This window comes from Chrysemys picta, chromosome 3 (assembly GCF_011386835.1).
Source record: "Chrysemys picta bellii isolate R12L10 chromosome 3, ASM1138683v2, whole genome shotgun sequence".
Classification (NCBI taxonomy): Eukaryota; Metazoa; Chordata; order Testudines; family Emydidae; genus Chrysemys; species Chrysemys picta.
Window position 1 is genome coordinate 41,766,163 of NC_088793.1, and position 19,341 is coordinate 41,785,503.

Below are 19,341 nucleotides of genomic sequence, written 5' to 3' on the forward strand. Positions count from 1 at the left end.
TCAGAGGCGATCTTCTAGTTCCAGTGCCAAACAGCTTTCCTTTCTTAAAGGGAATGCTGACTAGACTGAGCTTGTGAATGATATCTACTCTCCAAGTCCTCCGCCACAAAGGACATGGATTTCTCCCTGGAGTTCCTCAATTATTTGGGGCTTTTTCTTGAGCTTTCATCCCAGAACTTATTAATACTATGCAGTACTACTAATTTGTCACTTTTGGGAGAATTAAAACAAATTTTAAATTATAGCCTATTTAAAACCATACATTATGAAAAGTGTTTTTTAAACAGTTAGGCAGGTGCTGCCTGAGTGTTTTTAAAAAATAACTGTCTTTTAAAAGGAGTTCCTATTTTTTGCATCTTTCCAAAAATAGGGCTCTTACTGTGCTAGTGTGTTTTGTTTATCTTTACAGTGATAATACAACAAAACACAAGCAGTGCTATTTATCCCTACCAGAATTCCAACTATCAAGTTATTATTAGCATTTATTGGTGATAAAGTGGGCAACTATCAATGCTTGCACTCCCAGAAAAGGGGACTGTTGTGTTTTGGGCTTTTTTTTCTTGCACATTTAGGAAACTCTAGTCAGATGAGTTTATTCATAGGCTTTAGAAAGAAACATTTATTCTATGAGAAGGTAATTAAAAAAAGAGCCTGTGTTCATACATGAAGTCTAAAGGAAACAAAGCAGCAGTCTTCAGAAGAGACAGACTTGTGTCCATGTGAAATTACATACTATTTTACATAGGAACAAGACAGTCTTTTTGGAAGGTGTTAGTTTTGAATGGCAGCCTGGTATAAGAAAAGGACTCAGGGCTAGAACTTCTCAGTTCTAATCACAGTTCTACCATCAACAAAGCCAGATAAATCACTTCTATATGCCTAATTTTTTACACAGATGGAGAATGAAGATAATAGTTACTCACAAACATTGTAGGATTCTTTTAAATAGTAGTTAATATCTGTAAAGCACATTGAAGATATAAAGCACGTAATATTTGGCACTGCCACTGACTAATTTGGAAGTTCGTAATCGAGACAAGAAAAAAAATTAGGCCTAGATCATCTAACAAATCTGAATGCAGAGGGAGCCATTTCAGTTACCCTCATAGCACTGTTCTCCTTCTCCACACTACAAGAAGGCTTTGTTGCAGAGACTGAATTCCACGATGGGGGAGGCAGCGGAGATGTGGAAGGTTTAAGGTTGGCATGGCAAGAGGAGAGAATGTTGGAGCAGTGGTGAGGGAGTCTGACTAGTTTGGGAGTGTGTAGGTGGAGAATGTGGAGGGTCAGCAGTGAGGAGCAAACAGTTTAATGCATTAGAAGGCCAAAAGGGACCATTGTGATCACCCAGTTCAGCCTTCTGTACAACATAGTCCATAGGACTTCACTGAATTAATTACTGTTAGAGTTAGAGCACATCCAAAGGTCCATCTAGCCCAGTATCCTGTCTTCCAACAGCAACCAATACCAGGTGCTTCAGAGGGAAGGACCAGAACAGGTAAGCATCAAGTGATCCATCGCCCACTTCCAGCTTCTGTCAAACATTGGCTAGGGACACCATACCTGCCCATCTTGGCTAATATAATTTCTAGTCTGAATTTGTTTAACTTCAACTTCCAGCCACTGGATCTTGTTATATCTGTCTGCTAGCCCCCTATTATCAATTTTTTCCCCCCATATAGGTACTTACAGACTGTGTTCAAGTCACCCCTTAACCTTCTCTTTGTTAAGGTAAGTAGATTATGCCTTATAATGAAAGACTTGAGGGGCTCATTTTCCAGTCCATCTCACGGCTCTTTGAACCCTCTCCAACTCATCCTTATCCTTGAATTGTGGACAGTTTTCCAGGAGCAGTTGCTAAGGAAGCTAATATAAACTTCCTACTCATACATGATTCCCCTGCTTATACATCTGTATACTACCAATCTCACTCACTAGCCTGGGGAATTAGCCACACCCAAATCAGTCTTTAGTCTTTCCCTCCAGGCTCCAATTTTTGTCTAAACAAACACAAACTCACAAAGGAAAACAAAAAACTTCCAGATAGGGCTTTTTACTCAGTCACAACTCCAGTCCTAGGACTTCCCACCGAGTCTGTCTAGATGGTTCTTTCCTGCAGCTTCTCTGTATTACTCCCTCCCTCCTTCCACCCGCCCCCACAACTCTTTATAGCTAACAGCTGTCCCCTTCTCAGCCTCATGTGATTAATCTTCACCCAGTGTTGAGAAAAAAAAGTTACATTAATTGTGTTGTGGGGAACTGTCCAGCAAGTGTATTCAGAAGTGAAGAATAATTCTTTAATATTCACGATGAAAAAAAACCAGCAACTTTATTTAACTTGGAAATTGAAAGAACTAGCAGGAGTCTCATTAAGCATGGGCCCATATGCAATTTTCACACATCCTTGGAGGACTTCCTACCTTATTGTAATTGAATGCAGCAACTACTGTCACTGCAATTCATTATCAGTTAGCATATGCAATATCCTAAAGCGACACAGTTGGATGACCACCAGTTCATGAGATATTGCAACATAGCCACATTATTCCACATATACTTTATCAATTATCATATGCAAGTTACATTTATGTAAAAAAACCCAGCTTGCTAGTGAGGAAGACAGTTACCTCTATTACAATAAAAGATACTCTCTTAGAGGCAAAAGTGTATATAGAACTACTAAAAATACAGGCTAACAGTACAACATGTTTGGGGTACATTTTACCCACATGTATTTTTCCCGTTATCAAAAAGTGTTTGTCACACTAAATTAAAAACTTTTTTTTTTGCTGAATTTGTCACTTAAGCACAAGTACACATGTCCGAAGAACAGCATAGTTGGAGGACCACTAGTTCATGTGTTAACACTACATGCTCGTGGAGTACAACATAACCCTCATTCATGTTCATGGGGTAAATAAACACGGCTGGCTGCCCCCAGGCTTCCGGCCTTTAAAGGCCTGTTACAACATCCAAGGATCACATTAGCCTTTTTAGCCACAATGTTGCACTGGAAACTCATGACTGGCAGAGAGAGGGGCGATGAGGCGATGACAGCAAAAACAGTGGTAGGGGAGAACTGGGCTGTGGTAAGTGTGAGTTCTGAGTGATTATTCTAAAACTAACTGACACAGAGTTTGGGTTGCACTGTGGCACCTCGTAGCATTCCAGAATGAGGAGAGTGGCTAAATAAGGAAATACAAAGTTGAGGTACATGCCATTCCCCATGTGGACAGGCAGGCTGGTGTGGAGTGGTGTGGGTGAGCCTAGCCAGAGCAACGATTACCCTGTCTGCATGTTGATCCCTTCACTGCCTCGGCCATCATCACCTCCTCTCTCTGCCAGTCCAGCAGAGTCCTCTCTCCATGGAAAGCAGCTCAATGTAAAGCTCAGCCTATGTAACAAAAAAAAGTGCTGCCTATGATTTGTTTGCACCAATAATGGGCACCAAACAGCAACGGACAACTTTGCTTCTAGAGTGTAATAATTTACAAGACAGGAAGGGGAGGGTTAGCTGGAAATATGGGAAAGGTTCTGTGTAGAGAAGGAGACACACAAAGTCTTCTCTCACATGCTTAAACTTACTGTAACCAACACAGAACGTCTATCAACATTCTGTGACAGTCAATGCCCATTTCTCTGCCTGCCCTGTCAGCCACCCTCCTAACATTTCAAAGTACAAACCATTACATTATAACAAAACGTACTGTGAGGTGAACTACAGACCACTTAGGAATCACATTGCATCTTTTGCATTTAGTGTCACAGTAGCATCCCTACTGTACATCTCTGTAATAACGAGAGCTGTCCAAATAAAGAACTCCTACAAAGAGCATTTTTATGTTTAAAAAAAGAGTTAGGAAATTCACTGACAAAATATCCTTTTGTTAGTGCAGAGTTAAGGTTGCCTGATAGAATTATGTGCCTTTCCAGAATTTCAAGTTCAACAAAACTCAGAATTCTGAAAACCAGAACGTACAAAATCAAGGTTGCTCTGGTGCATACCTTAACTCTCAGACTTCTGAGTCTTGCTGAACTTGACATTCTTGAAGGACACACGATACCACCAGGCAACCCTAACTTTACATTAACAAAAGGATTTTTTTTTTGTCAGTGAAAAATTTAGTTTGATCAAGATGCTGAATGGTATGCACTGCATAGAACTTATAGACAGACCCAAAAGCTATTTTGCGTTTAAAATTTGGGGCTCAATGCATACATAGGACAAGGCTCTGCACTAACTGTTTTTTCTCTTTAAAAACAATGACCAAAACCCAAATATTTTCACACTGTAGTAATTTGCAGATTATATTACCTGGGGAACTGGCACATTCTGATGAAGCCTGAGCATTCTCAGAATCCTTCTGCTGTGGTTTTGAGGCAGGAGTTTTTAGTACCATCTCTTCTCCACTTGGAACAGGCATATAAGAAGTGGAGGGAGTAGCAGCAAAGAGCCTCTTCAGTACTTTCCCTATGAACACTATGGGATAATAAAAATAATTGTAATAAATAAAAGCAGAAACATCTTTACAATAGATGTAAGTCACTGTATTTTGAGATCCATTTTTACCCTCTAATCAATTAAGAGTTGCTTCCCATTCCTCCAGTTGTAAACGCAAGCTGCCATCTTTTCATGTAAAACGCCCCCAAGGGTCATCAGCAAAATTTTCAACCTGGAATAGTCAGCATCCCCCCTCCCCGAGCTAAAGGAGTAAATATTAGCTGGTGGCAGCAGTTGTACACTACTATCCTCTGCAGCCAGGCCAGGCCATTTTACAAGAATCCTACACAAGCATCTTAAGATTGCTTAAAGTCTCTTGTTGGCACAGCAAGACATTTTCTCTGAGCCATTGATTAAACGGTCATAATTGAGTCATTTTAATCATACATGAAAATAACGAGAATGGCAGCAATAGAAATAATAGGGTTAGCATGTGCTATTAAAGAAGTAGCTTTCTCACATGCCCTTTTGCCTTCCACCCCACCCTATCATCTCAGGCTTGCAGTACAAACTGCTACTAATTATTTAAATGCAAAGGTCATTTAGATAAAACCAAATGATAGCTAAAACGGTCTTCTTCCTAATGAGCGTGCCTGAGTATTTTAGTCACTTAAGCCATATTTTGTTTTAGTTACAGAAAGCTGGTGTCTAGAGTGACACACTCTTGGGTTATAATGTATGCCTGGTCAAGCAGAGATTTTACAGAGCAGAGGAGAACAGGTTTGAAGGTAGTTACTTAACCTTTGATCCACTTTTAAATTTTTGTCAGGAAAAGGCACACCTATCCTAAGGATAACCTACTGTGGGATTCTAACAAAATACACCGCTACCCCGATATAATGCGACCCGATATAACACAAATTCGTCTATAACGTGGTAAAGCAGTGCTCCGGGGGTGTGTGTGTGCGCGCGCGCACACTCCAGTGGATCAAAGCAAGTTCGATATAACGCGGTTTCACCTATAACATGGTAAGATTTTTTGGCTCCCGAGGACAGCGTTATATCGAGGTAGAGGTGTAATTATAATGTGGCCTGGAGAAACGGGGTTCTATTACTTTAACAGACTGGCAGGTGGAAGGGCTCCCTTTTACATTATAAAGCCATTTTTAAGGAATAGTAGTCCCTCTAGGCTAGTGGTAGGCAACCTGCAGCCCGTCAGGGTAATCTGATTGTAGGCCACAAGATATTTTGCTGATGTTGACTGTCTGCAGGCACAGCCCCCTGCAGCTCCCAGTGACCATAGTTCGCCGTTCCTGGCCAATGGGAGCTGTGGGAAGCGGCAGCCAGCCTGTCCCTGTAAGGTTGCCCATCGCTGCTGTAAGTAATGGCTGCTATGACTCTGCAAGGACATGTGACCAGGCCACATGATGCTGCCCTCCATCTTGGGATGCCAGTACTTTTCCACAAACTGGCCTGGGAACCAAGCTTTGAAACAAAGGGTTCCCACCACATACTAAAGCTATATAAGATCTGGGAGGTCTTCACCCCCACACACAAGAAGGAAACACCTGAGGAACAAAGACTGAGCTGAGGGAAGTGCTGGACCCAGGCTAAGGGATTTCTAGCCTGTGTATGAAAGACCTGGGGATTCCAAGCTGTAAAGCAAGCTTAAGAATCTGCAGCCTGCTTGTATCATTTTTCAGGGTCAGAATCTGCTATTTATATCCAATCTAGTATATTAAGCTTAGGTTGCACTTTTGTTTATTTGCTAGGTAATCTGCTTTGATCTGTTTGCTATCACTTAAAATCTCTCTTTTGTAGTGATTAGACTTATTTTATGTTTTAATCTAAACCAGTGAGTTTGGAATGTAGTGTTTGGGAATCTTAGCTCAGAGGGGCTTGTTGTATTTCCACTCCACATTGAGAGAGAGGCAAACTCTATGCGCGTATGCTGTACAGTTTCCTGTGCAGCACAAGACGGTATAATTTTGGGTTTATACTCTGGGGGGGTGGCGGGGAGAAGAAGCCTGGGGAGCTGGGAAATTGGCTGGTGTCTGTTTGCACTCAGGTAGCACCACCTGCTGTCATGTCGGATGATAACGGGGCCTGGGTTAGGCTGGATGTGTCCCCACCCAGCTGTGTATCTTAGAGGGGTGCAGTGGTTCCCACAGCTCTCAGACTGCACCCCAGGGGTGACAACCCATCACAGGTCCCTAATGTAGTGCCAGATGCTTCTATCCTTTCTTATAATAATTAGTCCCATTGACATCAGTAGTAGTACTCTTGCCAGGTCCTTAGCAGTATCAGTCCCATTTTAGGGCCAAATTTTGCTCATCTCACTCATAGGATTAGTCCTATTGACTTCAATTGAACAACTTACATCAGTAAAGTGAGCACAGTTTGGCACTTAGCGGTGACTAGTACTACGCAACTTAAAAGACACCGGGGAAACAGTGATCGACCATAGTATACATACACCCATTGCAATTTCATTCAGAACAAGATGTTCTTTAAATATTTAAACTGTCTCATAGCACTATTTAAAAGCCTAAATTATTTTACTATGAATGAAGCCTTGTGCCTCTAGGAAATGACAAGGGATGAACAACGAGTGTGGGACATTCAGGGAGAAAAGGCATTTTATGCTGTAAATCACAATTTCTATTCATTAACTAGAGGAGTAGTTTCATTGCGACTGTGGCTTAGATTCTTATTCAATAAGCATATTGAGAATAATGTGGTGGTGTGGGGAAATAAAGGGTAAAAGAGCCTTTAGACTCAGTCCAGAGGATGGGATGGTGCAGCTACATGTCACCCCAAGAAGAAATAATGAATCACTTTCAGTTCCTCCAGTGCCTACATCCTGCTTTTGGAGAGGGGGAAAAAGGAAAGGAAGGCTAAATTATTTTGCCCATTTTCATGGAGCATTTGCCTGGCCTGCTACTGACCTGTGTGTGTACATATGGGAGTCAGGGTAGGTGCATCAGGCATGCAGTTTTGTGCTCTCTTTGTCTTCCTTTCCCATATGCCAAGCTCTGATTTAAGCAGCCCTAATGCAGTTGCACATGGCAGGGGGTGTGGCCTTGCTCTCCCCCTGGCCTTGCTATATTTCTGGCAAATCAAAATCTAGCCCAATTAAAGTTTTGTGCTCAAGAATGGTGCCAAATTTACAACAGCAGAGACTGCATTACTGTGTTCTGTCATCCCTTCAAGTGGCCACTACAGATAACGATCCAAACAAATTGGTTCCAATCCAGCACCTTTCATGACCACTAAATTCATTAAAGAAAAAGCTTCCTAGAAGTGTTAGGAAAGATATAGCGAGGTTAAGTACAGAGAAGATTTTCCCCATGCTGTGTGTGTTCAGTGTGCAAATATATATTCTTTGCTCAGTGAGACAGTAACAATTATTTGCACTGGTCACTATGGTGCCCTACAACCCTTTTGAGATGAAAGCGTGTTCTAATCTAGGAGACCATTTTCTATATTTACATAAATTTGAGAACATTTGAGGTTAGGGCTATGAAGGAGATAACCTTTTTAGGTAAGGTTATTTTTTGGCTTGAACAGAAATAGTTTTAATTTATTCAGTGCCAGAACTTGGTAAAGTATTGATAGAGTCATAAATGGAAATTTTACTAGGACAATTAATTCAGATTGGATTATGTGCACTGTCGTGTGATCTGAAGACCAAATAAAGGACTACACATAGGAACCAATGATAAATACAAAGTAAATCAAAACAAGAGGGAGGGGCTTTATCTTGAGTAAAATAGGGAAGAATGCTAAATTATAGCTATGCTCTTCATTAAACATTTACAGGTAAAAGCAACACATTAATTTAGTCTGCTCTGGAAGTTTGGAGTGTGTTTCGAACACCAGCAGAGAAAAATATAATGGACTGAAGGAAATTAAACAAAATTTTAACCTAAAAAAATAAATGCAGGCAGATACATCTGCAGAAGATTAAGATCTAAACAGACACTGAAGGCAGTAGGCCAGCAGATAGCCTGGCTTTCAAAGTTACTGACTATCCAAATCCCACTTACATCAACTGAAGTTACATAAGCTTAGTTAGTACCTCTGAAAATCAGGCCCTATGATATGCAAGTTCAGACACCCAAAATTAGAGTCCACTTTTGAAAACCTAGCTCCCTCTCTGTACCCTGGCTTCCTCTCCTTTATGAAGAGTTGTGACCTACACATGATATTTAGAATGAAGGGTTATGGAGTGTTTTAGCAAAAACAGTTAAATTTTACTGGAAATATGAATTAAGAAGATACAAATAGCAGATGTAAATTTCAAGAGAGAAAAACAGCTGCCAAACTACAACAAGCAAGTCACCATTTATGGTATCCATATATAAAATGAAAATGCAAAGGACCTGGGATCCATTTAAATATCAATTTAATTTTTGCATAGTTAAACCCATCCACAATACCAGCTAGAATTTCCAACAAGTTATGAGCTTATTACTTTCACTATTGAAGAAAATGGGCTGATTCTGAAAGCACGCATGAACATACAGGCCTCTTGCCCACACATCCTGACATCTTTTCCTGAGTCTGATTTTATTCCTCTTGTTTAAATGGGAGGGGCTTGTGTCAGTTTTTAAAGCAAGGGTCATCAATTCTGGAACTCCCTTCTTCACTGTGTCCAAGAGAACCCAGATTCTCTGATCTTCATGACATCCTGCAAGGTTGATTTATTTTGCCAGGTGTTAGTTTGCATAGATTTCTGGGAGGAAAGACTTTTCAGCAGGGAGTAAGAAAGGTTTAAAAACCCTGTAATCATTCTGACATTGCAAACAGATGCTATACAAATCATTATAAGGAACTGGAGAGGGGCTTTTATAGAGTTAAATATATATTAAAGAAAGGCTAAATCTTGAAAGGTGCTAAATGACAAATTCAAGGTTTGCACTTAATACAAGTCCCATTCAAGCCCAAGAAAGTTGAGGATGTTCAGCGTCACACTGTAAACCAGTGGTTCTCAACCTATTTACCATTATGGGCTGCATCCATTACTACCTGTATGGCCCTGAGGATGTCACATGGGCCACAGCTGTGCACCGATTGGGCTGCAGGTTGAGAACCATTGCTGTAAACATTCAGCACTTCACAGGCGCAATCTCTGAACACTGAGTGCCCATTGCTGTAGATGAGTACCCAGTGTTTTGTGTCTGAGGAGCTAGTAGTAGAAATACAAGATGGTATTTCAGTGTGATCACGTCAAACAGCCTGTGGATTTTTCAGTTGACATTTTAAATCCAAGAGTGAAAGATACAAATTTTAGCTTTAGTGATTCTTGGATTAGTTGGATAGGGTAGGAGAGAAATGAAATCTATAAGTAGTTCACAGGTTCTTGTCACGGTGAAAGGCTGAAATATATGAAAAATAAGCGCTAAAAATGTGGGATGTTCCAATTGGACAAGAAAGTTGAAGCAGCAACCAAAGACCATGTTTTATCTTTCCTGGTACTTAGTGTGGGCAATAGGCACATTGCTATTGCTATTTTTAGCAATGAGAGCAAGTTGTGACAGATACTAAACTGCTAGACAACCATTAGTCACTGCAGAATTAAACATAAAAGCAGTATATAGAAAGAGGCATATAATACATTGCAAAAATAAAAGCAACAAATGTTTAACCAGAACAAAATCCCACAAAACCCCATACACAGTTCACCAAGCACTAATCCCCATTAAAGAGAAAGCAAGCCAGTATAAAAGAGAGGTATTCAAGCTGGAACTCACATAATTGTGTTCTTCTATGTGGTATCCAGAGACTTCCCACCCACTCCCAGAAGAGACAGACCCAATATTAGTAAGAGAAACTGAAATGCAAAGACAGCTGTAACCCACGTAGACTCGCTGTTCAGTACAAAGTGCTGACCAAAACCAAAGCTGTATAAGAGAAATTGAAAAACAAGGCAAAAATTAACACTATAGGCCAGGGGTCAGCAACGTTCAGCATGTGGCTCGCCAGGGTAAGCACCCTAGGGTAAGCACCCTAGCGGGCCGGGCCAGTTTATTTACCTGCTGACGCGGCAGGTTCGGCCGATTGCGGCCCCCACTCACCACAGTTTGCCATCCCGGGCCAATGGGGGCGGCGGGAAGCCGCAGCCAGCACATCCCTTGGCCCGCTCCGCTTCCCGCCGCCCCCATTGGCCCGGGACGGCGAACCGCGGCGAGTGGGGGCCGCGATCGGCCGAACCTGCCGCGTCAGCAGGTAAATAAACTGGTCCGGCCCACTAGGGCGCTTACCCTGGTGAGCCGCGTGCCGAACATTGCCGACCCCTGCTATAGGCCAACACCAGCATAAAATTCCACATGTAAAGGTTCTCCTGCTGTTACTAAAGTTATCTAACACTTATTTGAGCATCTAGTTTGTTTAGTTATCCCGCTTGTGCTGATTACACAAAATTAAAGCCCCAATCAACATCACAATAGCTCCTTTCTCGGCTCAGCGTAGGAGGAGAGTTTCCTCCAGAGGCCTTCTGCATGGAGTGCCTGATATACACTGATGGCTACCTGCCATACATACTGTGAGCACCCCTACTATGTAACGCAATTGGTTGCCCACTGCCTATTCAGATGCATCTTGGGCAGCCAAAAGAAAGCAAATAATATCAAGCATGCTCTACATATTACATCTGGATTAAAAGGAAAAACTGACTAGAAACATGAGATTTTCCCTACTTAGTTGCTGTCTTCATCAAAAACAGAAGTGTTTTTCAACTAAGAAAGGCTACATAGGAAAGCGACTAGGGATCAGGACTTCCTCTGAAGCCCTTCCATGTGTAAAATGCAACAGCATCTGTTCCTCCAAGTATGGAATGACAGTGTGCAATAAGACAGAGAGGGGGGAAAAAGAGAGATTATCTTGATTCGGTAGTCTACACAGAAAACACAGATGGAAAAACACACACACCCATTTTAGGTTACCTAGTTCATCTCTCACACAATAAATAAAATACATAAAAGCATTGCATGATTTTTCTCCACTGGCCTTCTTAAGGGTTTTGTCCTTTGTTTTAAACATTTCTGGTCAAGGAGCTTCCACACTTTTCCTTGGAAGATTAAGGAATAGTATAATAAATTTCTCCGTAAAGAAAGTGCTCCCCCAACCCAGCCTAAGCTTATCCAGCCTAAGCTTATTCATAACGTAGTCACATTATTTCTAGTTAAAGCTCCTTTGTACCGAACAGAGCTCTACATATTTAGTTCTTCATCCTTCCTCCTAGCGTGATCCCTCCTGTCTCCTAATAATTTTTCATTCTCCTCTCTGAACTTCTGCCCATTAGTCAGTGTCTGATACTGAAGTGCCCAGAACAGCATGCAATTTTCCATTCACATGCCTTGAAATATTGCATATGATATTATATAGAGTGCTTATGATAACAAGTCATGTCTAACTCTGGGTTCTCTCCCCCAGGCTTAGGTGGCAGCTGGACTTAGATGGACTACTATTGTACAATTTTAGGTGTGTTGTTGCATTTGTGCTGTTCCTTGATGCTAACATAGCAGTTGTAGCCAAGAGTGTTTACCCTCCCTATCCCAACCTAAATCTGCACATGGCAAGGAAGTGCTGCAGTTTATTTCAGGTGTGAGCTGTATCCCAAGTATCCTTATCTTGGTCACTTCAAGATTAGATTGCTGAACAACAAACTGTGCATGGGGTGACATGACGATTACTTAGAAACTGAAGCTAAGGCAGTTTGCCAATTTATTAAGGCAGTTTATTAAGCAGAGTCTCATACTGGGAGTACGTTATACCAGAGCTTTAGGATTTTCACTGGCTGCCAACAGGCTTCTGGGTAGAAATACTATTCCTAGATTTTAAGGCCAGAAGGTCATCTACTCCGACTTCCTGTCAGGAAACAGAATTCCATCCAGTTACCCCTGTACTGAGCTCCAATAACTTGTGTTTGGCTAAAGCATTTCTTCTAGAAAAGGCAGCCAGTCTGAATTTGATGACATGAAAAGATGGAGAATCCACCACTTTCCTTGGCAAGTTCCAATGGTTAAATCAACCTCTGTTAAAGCTTTGCACCCACTTCTAATTTGTGTTTGCCTGGCTTTGGGATCCAGCCAATGGCTCTTGTTATGCCTTTCTCTGCTAGATTAAAGAGTTCCTTAGTACCCAGTGTTCTCTCCTGCTCATGTACTTATACACTGTAGTCAAGTTACCCCTCAAACCTCTTGTTGATAAGATGAGCTGATTAAGCAATTTTAAGTCTTTCACTAAGGCATTTTCTTCAGCCCTCAAATCATTTTGGCTCTTTTCTGCACCACTCCAATTGCTCAGTCTTCTTTTTAAAATGTTGACACCAGAACTCGATACAGTATTCCAGTTTCCATTTCACCAATGACGTACATAAGAGATTAAAGTCACCCTCTACTCGCTACTCCTCTGATTATGCATACAAGGACAGCATTAGATCCAGTGGCAGATTACCGTATGGGCCAATGGAACCTGTGCCCTGGGGCCCCGACCAATTGGGGAGCCCTGCAGGAGCGGCTGGAATCTTAGCCACAGCCCCTGCTCCTCCTCTCTCCCCCTCCATGCTCCTCCTCTTGGCCCTGCCTCCAGTCCAACTAGAGAAACTGTGTGGAGGTGATGAGCAATTCCCCCTGCCCCTAGGCAGAGCTGGCTGAGTGCTGCTTGTCCAAGCCTCATGCTGAGCAGGCCCAAGGCTCTCCCCCCACACCTCCGTGCTGCCCCCAACCCCATGCTGGACTGAGCTCCACCCCCACCCAGGGCAGTGCTGGAGCGAGCCCTTCTCTCCCCTCCCCACCAGGTACGGAGCTCACCTGAGTCCCGCTCCCTTCCTTGGCATGGCGCTGCTCTGAGCCCCTCTCCCTACTCCCATCCCTGGCGTGGCACTGCTCTGAGCCCCTCTCCACCCTCCCCAGCGTGGCGTTGCTCTGAGCCCTCTCACGCCCGTGTAGCACTGAGCTCCCCCAAGCCCTTGTCTCCCGCCCCACACAGAGCTGGCTTTCTTCCCTCCCCTGCGCAGGGCTGGCCTGAGCCACACTGCTCATAGCCACCCTGCCCCGAAGACCACCACTCCCTCCCCCCCCTCCCGCAACTCCTTTTTGGCAAAACTGGACATTTGTGCCGTTTGCTCTTGCCAACTGGTGATCAGTTGACGAGAGCAAATGGGACAAGTGCCCAGTTTCCTCAAAAAAGTCAGGACATCTGGGGCCAAAATGGGACATATGGTCATCCTAGGCCAGGGGTCCCCAAACTATTTTAGTCACGCCCCCCCCCTTACCCGGTCCACGTCCCCTCTGTCCCTGGGAGCCAGGGCAGGAGCGGGGCCAGGGCCCACAGTCAGGGGCTGTGAGTGGGTGTGTGGGCTCAACTCCATGCCCCAGGCACAGCAACCTCTGGGGTCCTAGTGCCACCCAGGTTTGGCCCAGCTGTCATGATAATGCGGGGCCATAACCACAGCAGGGCAAGTGGGGCAGCCGCCCAAGATGCAAAGCCGTGGGGAGGAAAAAACAGGGCAGTAGGAGGTGGAGCCACGGGGCCCTCCAGATTTCTGACCTCCATTTAGCACAGAGGTTTTCAAACTGTTTGAAATGAAGACGCTTCCTTGCTATTGCCCAAAGGAGCATCTCGTGGCAGCCAGGCTCCATGGGCAGGGGCCGGCTCCAGGGGGCATCGTGCTACTCACACCATCCCATTTTTCCACACCCCCAACTTTGCACCAGGGGTAGCTGCCCTGATCGCCCCACCGTAGTTACAATCTCTGGGGTTTCAGCACCCAGGGTGTAACACCCGGAGTGGAGAGCCAACCCCAGCCAGCCTCACACACAAGTGCTGCCACTGTGGGGCACTTAATTATATTGAGCGACTTTGTCTAATGGACACCTATGAATACATCTGTAAAATTAAAAAACATACTTGCTACCATTTTGAATGTCAATTACATTACTATTGGTGGGGGGGAGGGGGTCTTCTAGCAATTACAGGTTTCTTCTATTTTAATCAATGTCTGAATTTTGGATGATCTCCCGCTTTGGTTTTTCCACGTTAGTTCTTTATTTTATACTGTTTTTGTAACCAATATATCCTTATCATCTCCTCTCTGTCCCCAGTGGTATCCACAACACCTATTTTAGTATAACTTGATCCTATAATTATTTCCAAACAGAATATATGAATTCTATACATTCATTTTAGAAAATATTCACCACCATGCAAATCAAGAGTCATGTTAAACTATAACAAAATACCCAAGTTACAATTATTTTTACACACCTTCTAATGAGTACATTGTATGTGTGTGTGTTTACACAAAGACCAAATGATTTAGGTTGATGCAAGGGTCATTTAAGGTCAAACTTTCTGGAGTGAGGAAATATAAGCCTTTTTTAGTTCCCTGTGCATATACTGCTTCCTTATACATCCAATATCTGCACCAAATAAGGCAGGATTCACAGAAAAAAAAAAAGTGATCATGCCATTAAACACTATAATCATACTCATACACAGTGAGAGAGAGACTTTTCCCCCTCCTTCCTAATGCAAGTCATTAGTGTTTTCATAACTCATTTTGGTGCATGGTTATTCTTTCAAGTATCTGGGACGGTGGATGATCAAGATACAAAAGGAAGACTTAAAGACGATCAAGCCATTGCGGAGAAACTAAATGAATTCTTTGCTCAGTCTTCATGGCTGAGGATGTTAGGGAGATTCCCAAACCTGAGCTGTCCTTTGTAGGTGACAGATCTGAGGAATTTTCACAGATTGAAGTGTCACTAGAGAAGGTTTTGGAATTAATTGATAAACTTAACAGTAATAGGTCAACGGGACCAGATGGCATTCACCCAAGAGTTCTGAAAGAACTCAAATGTGAAATTGCGGAACTATTAATTATGGTTTGTAACCTGTCCTTTAAATCGGCTTCTGTACCCAGTGACTGGAAGATATCTAATGTAACACCAATATTTAAAAAGGGCTCTAGAGGTGATCCTGGCAATTATAGACCAGTAAGTCTAATGTCAGTATCAGGCAAATTAGTTGAAACAATAGTAAATAATAAAATTGTCAGACACGTAGAAGAACATAAATTGTTGGGCAAAAGTCAACATGGTTTCTGTAAAGGGAAATCATGTCTTACTAATCTATTAGAGTTCTTTGAAGGGGTCAACAAACATGTGGACAAGGGGGATCCAGTGGACATAGTGTACTTAGATTTCCAGAAAGCCTTTGACAAGGTCCCTCACCAAAGGCTCTTACGTAAATTAAGATGTCATGGGATAAGAGGGAAGATCCTTTCATGGACTGAGAACTGGTTAAAAGACAGGGAACAAAGGGTAGGAATAAATGGTAAATTTTCAGACTGGAGGGGGGTAACAAATAGTGTTCCCTAAGGGTCAGTCCTAGAACCAATCCTATTCAACTTATTCATAAATGCTCTGGAGAAAGGGGTAAAGAGTGAGGTAGTAAAGTTTGCAGACGACACTAAACTGCTCAAGATAGTTAAGACCAAAGCAGACTGTGAAGAACTTCAAAAAGATCTCACACAACTAAGTGATTGGGCAACAAAATGGCAAATGAAATTTAATGTGGATAAATGTAAAGTAATGTACATTGGGAAAAATAACCACAACTATACATACAATATGATGGAGGCTAATTTAGCCACAACTAATAAGGAAAGAGATTTTGGAGTCATCGTGGATAGTTCTCTGAAGACGTCCACGCAGTGTGCAGCAGCAGTCAAAAAAGCAAACAGGATGTTAGGAATCATTCAAAAAGGGATAGAGAATAAGACGGATAATATCTTATTGCTCTTATATAAATCCATGGTATGTCCACATCTTGAATGCTGCGTACCGATGTGGTCTCCTCATCTCAAAAATGATATACTGGCATTAGAAAAGGTTCAGAGAAGAGCAACTAAAATGATTAGGGGTTTGCAATGGGTCCCAAAGAGGCTATAACTTTTCAGCTTGGAAAACAGGAGACTAAGGGGGGATATGATAGAGGTATATAAAATCATGAGCGGTGTGGAGAACGTGAATAAGGAAAAGTAATTTACTTGTTCCCATAATAGAAGAACTAGGGGCCTCCAAATGAAATTAATGGGCAGCAGGTTTAAAACAAATAAAAGGAAGTTCTTCTTCACACAGCGCACAGTCAACCTGTGGAGCTCTTTGCCTGAGGAGGTTATGAAGGCTAGGACTATAACAGGGTTTAAAAGAGAACTAGATAAATTCATGGAGGTTAAGTCCATTAATAGCTATTAGCCAGGATGGGAAAGGAATGGTGTCCCTAGCCTCTGTTTGTCAGAGGGTGGAGAAGGATGGCAGGAGAGAGATCACTTGATCATTACCTGTTAGGTTCACGCCCTCTGGAACACCTGGCATTGGTCACTATTGGTAGACAGGATACTGGGCTGGATGGACCTATGGTCTGACCCAGTACAGCCATTCTTATTTTCTTATGTGTTTTTTTTTGTTTGTTTTAAAAACATATCTAACAAAAATACATATCATCATGCTGCAAGTAGAGGTCCAAAGCCTAAACTGTCAGTTTTGGCTAGGTTGTAGCCCAGATTGCCCAGAATTTGCTTGGTTTTGAAAAGATATGTTATGCAGATTACATTTTAATAACTCCCCACCCCTCCTACCATCTTTCACCTAACCCAATACCTGTTAGCAAACAAGATCCACATTTTCTACTACTATTTACACAGAATTCCTTTCAGTTAGTCTTTCCAGGACCTGCCACTCATGAGAAGCGCAAGTGGATGGATCTATTTTTGTCACTGCATTGGATTACAGACTGGCTGACTATAATTGAATCTAGTTAGTTTTTGGGACTGGTGTAGTGTGAATTATGTGCTATGTAGCACAAGTGTACTGTGTCAGCTTCCTTTTCAATCAAGACTATTTTCTCTGTTACACTTGATACTCAGTGACAGAGGTGTACAGGTGTCAGAGACTAATGTGATTTAACTCCAGTGTGAATTTAAGACAAGGTCACAGGTTGAAGTAAAAGTGCAGGAAATACCACATTGCCATAAAGATCAAAATTTGGTCATATCGGGTAGTCTCTACGGAAACACTTGGATCAGTAATGCTGAACTGCTTTGGTCAATGAGGAAAAAAAATCTTGGCTGCATTTGAGTTAACAATTCACGTGCTTCTTCCTAGAGAAACTGATGGGAGTTATGCACTATGAGAACTGTATTATTAAACATTGTCAAGGACAGTGTTGGAATAAATAATATTTGAAATTATTATTATTAATACAGGAAATCATCAAATACTAATTTAACTATAAATTCTTTTACTAAATCCAAAGTACAGGTACTTTATACAATTGCTTTAAACATGCCTAAAAATCCTAAATAATAAGCAATTTACTATATCTAAACAGTAACAAATAATTTTATAAGTATTTGATCAAGATACTGACAAATGGGCTAGACTAAGAGGTGCTTAGACCCATGCTGGTAGGCTTCAGCGTGGTCAGGTAGGTATTAGCAATGAACCCTTTAAGAGTTGTCTTTTTATTCCTTTTAACAAGCAAGTGATGTCATTGCCAATTACTGACTTCAGCTAAAATCCAACTTGAGACAATTTACCATTATGTCCAGTCTTAATCCAGATAAGATTTATAACCTCCTTTGTCCCCAAGACCTTTCCTCCCCTTCCTTCTTGGTGTCCAATAGTTTTTTCCATTGCACTGGGGTTCACATAGATATGTGGGATGGGAAGGTCAGTGTTGGCTCAGTTTAAGACAAATTCTCTTTGATCGCAGATGGTTTTAAATCAGTCACTCCTATCAGTTAGAGGCCTTCTTTTTAGAAACTTCCCCTTATTTCATTAGTTATTCTTTGAACCAGACATCCTCTCTACACTTGATTCCTTTTGGCCTTAAAACATTATTTTCAAGGCCTTCCTTCCTTCTTACTAGTCAGGGCCTTTTTTTACAACACATATATATTTCCCTAACCAATAAGCTATCTTTATTTTTTAATTTTATACTTATCCCTAGCTCTAAACAATCTGTACGATAAGTACTGTTATTTTTTGCATGCATAAATCAAAAAATAATAAGTGGTCTGAAGATGTTGGTCAGTTCTTTCAGGATTCTGTTAAGAGTGCCTGGTTAATGTCAATTTCCATTGTATTGCGGGTAAAATTATGAGCAAAGCCAGCTGTCTCTCTGGCCAGGGCAGAATCCTAATACACACAATGGTATTTCCAAGGTACTGAATATATGGCACTTTACTATCTATGCTCGCTGGAATTATGTCAAGCATGACTTTTAGAGTCATAGACTTTAAGGTCAGAAGAGACCAATATGATCGTCTAGCCTGACCTCCTGCACAACACAGGCCACAGAATCTCACCCACCCACTCCTGCAACAAACCGCTGACCTATGTCTGAGCCACTGAAGTCTTGAAATCATGGTTTAAAGACTTCAAGGTGCAGAGAATCCTCCAGCAAGTGACCCGTGCCCCATGCTGCAGAGGAAGGCAAAAAAAACCGCAGGGCCTCTGCCAATCTGCCCTGGAGGAAAATTCCTTCCCCACTCCAAATATGGCAATCAGCTAAACCCTGAGTATGTGGGCAAGACTCACCAGCCAGACACCCAGGAAAGAATTCTCTGTAGTAACTCAGATCCCACCCCATCTAACATCCTAACACAGGCCATTGGGCATATTTACCGCTAATAGTCAAAGATCAATTAATTGCCAAAATTAGGCTATCCCATCATACCATCCCCTCCATAAACTTATCTGGGTTCAAGACTAAGCTTGATATGTCTTTTGCCCCCACTGCTCCTCTTGGAAGGCTGTTCCAGAACTTCACTCCACTGATGGTTAGAAACCTTTGTCTAATTTCAAGTCTAAACTTCCTGATGGCCA

At 42.1% G+C, this 19,341-nt stretch overlaps 1 protein-coding gene across 6 annotated transcripts in view; it reads right to left on the bottom strand.

Annotated features, from left to right (window-relative positions):
* The window catches only part of ERICH1 (glutamate rich 1), a 113,702-nt gene that overhangs the window by 87,079 nt on the left and 7,282 nt on the right, over window positions 1–19,341 (bottom strand). For 3 of the 6 annotated variants that reach the window (XM_065590148.1, XM_065590147.1, XM_024101561.3), the window contains one exon: window positions 4,316–4,480. The exons of 1 other annotated variant lie outside the window; for it this stretch is intronic. In XM_065590148.1, the coding sequence (XP_065446220.1) occupies window positions 4,316–4,480 (165 nt within the window). Of the gene's footprint in view, window positions 1–3,286; window positions 3,395–4,315; window positions 4,481–19,341 lie in introns of all 6 variants that reach the window. 2 more of the 6 variants (XM_042848780.2, XM_065590149.1) reach the window with 1 other exon arrangement.